This window comes from Cryptomeria japonica, chromosome 10, assembly GCF_030272615.1.
Source record: "Cryptomeria japonica chromosome 10, Sugi_1.0, whole genome shotgun sequence".
Taxonomy (NCBI): Eukaryota; Viridiplantae; Streptophyta; class Pinopsida; order Cupressales; family Cupressaceae; genus Cryptomeria; species Cryptomeria japonica.
In genome coordinates, this window is record NC_081414.1 from 179,271,368 (window position 1) to 179,277,528 (window position 6,161).

General features: G+C 32.5%; 1 protein-coding gene across 1 annotated transcript; it reads right to left on the minus strand.

Moving 5' to 3' along the window:
- Positions 1–378: 378 nt before the first annotated feature.
- Positions 379–860, minus strand: LOC131858840 (protein TAPETUM DETERMINANT 1-like). Its single transcript, XM_059212297.1, has 2 exons — positions 791–860; positions 379–707 (listed from the first exon to the last, which is right to left on the minus strand). Exons 1-2 carry the CDS (start codon positions 858–860, stop codon positions 379–381), a joined length of 399 nt encoding a protein of 132 aa, XP_059068280.1.
- Between the last annotated feature and the right edge of the window lie 5,301 nt (positions 861–6,161).

The following is a 6,161-nucleotide window of genomic DNA, read 5'->3' on the forward strand; positions in this document are numbered from 1 at the left end:
GTACACATCAAGCTATCTCTTTAGCATTCTTTTTCTTATTCAAGCATGGACTGTAAAGGAAAAGCAAAATAACAAAAAAAATTAAAAAACAATATTAAAAAACAGCGCATGAACTGGTTTTAGAATCTGTTTTATACAAAGACAGAATTAGAAAAAACAATCTACAGAGAAAACAATGCATGAACTGTTTTTGAACCAAACAGATCAACATGCTAATTATTGCTTAAAACAGAAAACTCAAGCAAAGGCTTATCATCTAATGTAATCTCCATCCCATAATTGATCATTCTACTCAAATCTCACATGCATGGATCATAGTTTTATTTAATATTCTCAAGGCCGTAACCTCTCGCATACAGTATGATGGTTTACTAGTCATTAGACACATTTCACAGAGGAGACTGCAATGGGATATTTATAAGTTTGTGCATAAACGAAGGATACGGAGCCTCCGGCTTTTATGGGACGCCCATTGTTGACAAGGCAGTCGTTGTAGCTCAAACGCTTGAATAATTTTGGATCTATCTCTACTGCAGAGCTGAACCATCCGCAGGTGACGTGTACTTGTGCTATCGAGCAGCCTGTGCTGCACAAATTCTGAATTTCTACACTGTATGATGGAACTCCGTTTGGCATGGGGGATTCGGGGCTCTGATTCACTACTATGTCTTCTTTTGTACAACCTTGCCCTATTCTCTCCGGAATACCTGCAAATATATAAATCATAACCATCATATTCCTAACCATGAAATTCTTGATAAGGCGTTCCAAAGATTCAACTTACGCAAACCCAACAGCCTAGGGGTTTTATAGCTTGAATTCACACTGTCATTCGTCAGATTGGATAGTGAATCTTCCATTGCTAACAACCCTGCAAATGCGTTATAATGTTAATATGCTTTCCTAGATACAACTGTTTTCTAATAATGTTAATATGAACTTGAAACTGCAAATTGATTCATAAAATGGATACCTGAAACACACATGAAGAGGACAAAGAAGGCGGAGGAACTCATTGTTGCTGCAAACGATTTGCAAGTACATAACACCTTGCCTTCAACTGGTATATATAGTTTTGAATATAATTAAGAGGATCAAATTAGTAAAGATCACTTTAAAAACTGTGCTGATTTGCTGATTTTGTGTTTTAAATCAGATACTGTTTTATATGGAAAAAACGGTCTGTCTATACCACTTTACACTTTAACATCATTATTTTCATTGTTAAAGTTGTGTCCTTTGCCAACTAATAACATAAAATTTATAGTAATTTATGTTATTCAATTTTGAACCTGCATTAGCTTCAACTTGATTGAGGAGGAGCTATTTTTTTCCGAAAGTAAAAGCAATATTATAAAGAAAATAAGATAAGATTTTCTTCATTATGAAAAAATTGTAGAAACTTTCAATTATATTAAAATGTGGAAGGGTTCTAGAACATTTTTTTGATAAATATTATTATGGGAGTGGGAATTATATATATGTATCATTTCACAACATAACTATTAATAAACATTAGTGATACATATGATCCCTTATACTAGGTTTTATATTAAGGACCTGAGGATTCAAAGAAAAGGAGAATTTTCTAAGCATGATGATGTATTGTATTATAGAAAAAAACAACATGATAAGTTAAAGATAGTTATCAAAGCATGTTAGCGGATTCATGCTACCATACACAAATGATAATGATAGCCATATATGCTAGATACGAACTATAAAAGAATATGTAAAAAGGGATAAGGACATAGATATATGGATGAGATTATAAAAAGCATTGAGAAATGATAAAATAAGGATGATTATATATGGAAGACAAGGATAATTTAAGTTTATAAGTCATAAAAGTGTGCATTGGATGTTCTTTATGGGATACAAAAATTATAGGAGAACATCCTTAAATCTAGAAAAAAGGATCATATTACCATTTACATGAATAAGTCTCATCATAAAGATCGATTATATGTAATCGTAAGATCTATACATGATAAGAAACATGCCTATAAAAAAAGGACATGCAATCACTGTGACTAATTAAAGATCATATAAGCTATATACATGATATGATATATTTAAGAGGATGATAAGTCAGTTTATGTAGAAAGGTGATCATAAAATGTATACAACGTTGTGAATAAAATGATCAAAGATCACACAATTTAAAGGAACATACACATAAGGTGATCAATGTGACATATGATAATGATATCATATAAAAAGGTGAAAAAATAAACCAAGAGATAAGACTTGCAATACAAATTCTATGTACTAGAAAATATTGAAGCTAAACAACTTAGATAATATAACTAACAATAATAAAGATAAGAAATAAAGGATTAACAAGAAATAACAAGTGCCACGTAGTGGCGAGTACTTGTCATCGTAGTATTGTACTAAATTTTTTTTTTTTAATTTTTAATCATTATAGTTTTTTATCATTGTTGATTTAAAATTATATTAGAATAATTATATTTATGTAATATTAACTACAACTGGTCTTTGGACATGTAGTGTCACGGTTAAAACATTTCATTGGTGAAGCAACCACCAAGGTTCAAATCCCTGCTGGGCCATTGTGCTCGCAAGGCCTTGTGACTTCACTGGGTCGTTGTGCTCATGGATTTGAACAAATGAAGTGTGAGAATGAATGAAGGAGAAAACATAACACAATATAGTACAAGGTTGAAAGAGATTGTCAATCAAATTAAAGGAGAAGGTGGAACTATTGAAGAAAAGGATGTAACAAGTAAGTTATTGAGAACCCTTCTACCAGCTTATGCCATTCGAGTCTCTGCAATCAATGAATTAAGGTCTATACCAAACATGCCAGTTTATTTGGATGCTACTATCGGTAAGATACATGCATTTGAGTTAAGTAATTTTGATAACAGTGGGTCTTTGGTAAACAAAGTTGAATCTTCATTCAGTTCCTTTCATCTTGGTGAATCTAATGATTATAATGATAGAACGAACAAGTACTCTGAAGGAAATCATAGTGGAGCAAGTGAAAGATTTCATAAAAATATGGAAGTACACAAACTATATGAGGAAATCAGAAAGCAAGAAGAGTTTGAAGCATTATTAGCCAGGAGGTTACCGAGAGGCAAAGGTAACTATAAAGGGAAGCTGCCTTTGAAATGCTTGAATTGTGATAAAATAGGACATATAGTTTTTGATAGAGAATCTAGTGAAAAGAGAGATTACCAAGAATACAAATAGAAAGACAATCACTATAGAGGACATCAAGACTTCAGAAGGAGAGATAGAAAGACATGCCTAGTTCCTGATGAGGAATCCAATGATGATAAATCTGATGAAACTGAAACAAAGAAAGTTGTTTATGTGGCTATTAAAGATGGATCAAATGAAGAAAGGTATGAAGAAAAATACCTAATATCTCACATAAATAATAATGATTCTTGGATCATAGACAATGGATGCTCTCATCACATGACAGGTGATAAACACAAGTTTGTTAAACTAGAAGATTATGATGGAGGTTATATAAGATTTGGTAATGATGCCCCATGTTTGTTGAAAGGCAAAGGTTCTATCACACTTCTTGACAATGCTAAATGTAATGATGTATATTGGGTTGAAGGATTGAAATACAATTTGTTGAGTGTAGCACAGCTAAACAATATAGGATACCAAATACAATTTTAGAAAGGAATTGTCAAAGTTCATGACAAACATGGAAAACTAGCTGCTACCGGGACTGAAACAAGAGGTAATACATTTCATCTTGACTCAACTCAGAACAAATGTCTTTATGCTAAAATAGAAGAAACCTAGCTATGGCATAAAAGGTTTTGTCATGTTAATTTTGATAATTTGATTAAAATAAGTAAGAAGCATCATATAAGAGGTCTACCGAGCTTGGAAAAACTTGAGAATGCTATGTTTTAAGGATGCTAGATGGGTAAGATGACAAGGTCAAGCCTTACAAGTAAGTCCTACACCTCTAAAGGAATTTTAGATCTTGTACACACTAATCTTTGTGGTCCCATGAAAGTTCAGAGTTATTATAGTGATAAATATTTCATATTAATTGTGGATGATTACTCAAGGATGATGTCAGTAATGTTTTTAAAAGAAAAATCAGAAGCTTTTCAAATGTTTAAATGGTACAAGACAAGAGTTGAAAATGAAATAGGAAGACAGTTGAAATGTCTTAGATCTGATAGAGGAGGAGAGTTCACATCTAATGAATTTAACTTATACTGCAATGATCATGGAATAAAAAGACAAGTATCTACACAGAGAACTCCACAACAAAATGGGATAGCTGAGAGAAGAAATAGATCTATTTTAGATTGTGCCAGAACCCTAATGATTGAAAAGAAGGTACCTCAAACATTTTGGAGAGAAGCAATAAGCATTGCAGTCTACACCCTGAACCAAGTACAACTGAAGAAAGGAACTATGAAGACACCATATGAAATCTTGTATGACAAGAAACCTAATGTAAGTTACTTTAAAATCTTTGGAAGTAGATGCTATGTTCATAAAGATGACAGAAATGGGAAGTTTGATCAAAAAAGCGAGGAAGGAACATTTCTTGGTTACTCTTCTAGAAGTAAAGTATTCAAATGTCCGATCAAATCATCTAACAAAATAGTGGAAAGTGCAAATGTGAAAATTGATGAATTTGCAGAAAGAAATGATGAAGGAAATTCCAAAGAACTACAAAATTATGAGGAATTTGTGTATGTTCAACTGAGAAGTCCTACCAAGAAAGTTGTTGAAGAACCTGAAGATTGTATTTAGTTACTAGGTGATAAAGAAGATCATACAGAGCCTACTGAGCCTATATTAGCCAAATATGTCAGAAGAAATCATGCATCAAGTCAAATTATAGGAGATAAGGATGATCTAGTAATGACAAGGAATAAACTAAGATAGAACACATGTCTGATATTTGAATTTGAATCGAGAATAGTAAAAGTGGCATTTAATAATGAAGATTGGGCAAATGCTATGACAGAAGAAATTGATCAAATCAAGAAGAATGAAACATGGACATTGGTTCCAAGACCAAACGACAAAAATATAATCAGTACAAAATGGATTTTCACAAACAAGCTAAATGAAAAAGGTGAGGTCATTCGGAACAAAGCAAGACTAGTATGCAAAGGTTATGCTCAAGAAGAAGGAATAGATTATGGTGAGACTTTTGCACCTATGGCTATACTTGAGGGAGTAAGAACATTGTTAGCATATGCTGCTTTCAGGAATTTCAAGGTATATCAAATGGATGTTAAATTTGCATTTTTGAATGGTATACTAGAAGAAGAAGTTTACATTGAACAACCTGAAGGATTTGTTGAAGACAAGAATAAAGATCAAGTATGTAAGGTAAACAAAGTTTTATATGGTCTAAAGCAAGCAACCAGAGCATGGTATGAAAGACTACACTCTTACTTAATCAAGATTGGTTTTATAAGAACAAGTGAGAACAACAACATGTATAAGAAGAATGATGAGAACAATGGTATATTGCTTTTAGCCATATTTATTGATGATATTATTTTTTGTGGAAATGATTCTCTATGCAAGAACTTTAGAAATGAAATGTGCAAAGAATTTGAGATGTCATTAATCGGTGAAATAAAATATTTCATAGGTCTACAAATACTGCAAATGAAAAATGAGATTTTCATTACTCAATCCAAGTATATAAAGGAAATCCTGAAGAAATTTGGAATGGAGGATTCTAAACCGGTAAGTACTCCTATGACTACTAACTGTAAGTTGTCAAAGAATGATGAATCCGCATCTATTGATGAGACACTTTACCAATCTATGATTGGAAAGTTGCAATATGTTGTTCATAGCAGACCGGATATAGCACATGCAGTAGGTATAGTTGCAAGATTTTCTGCAAATCCTAAAGAAACCCATATGATAGCAATCAAGATAATTTTTAGATACCTGAGAGGCATTGAAGATTATGGCTTAGTATATGAAAAGAGGAAAGATTTTGATCTAAAAATTTATACTGATGCTGATTGGGTAGGAAACATTGATGACCAGAAAATCACAAGTTGTGGAGCTTTCTTCTTAGGAAAGAGACTAGTGAGTTGGCTTAGCAAGAAACAAGGATGCATTTCTCAGTCAACAGTTGAAGCTGAATATGTCATTGCAGCATTGAATTG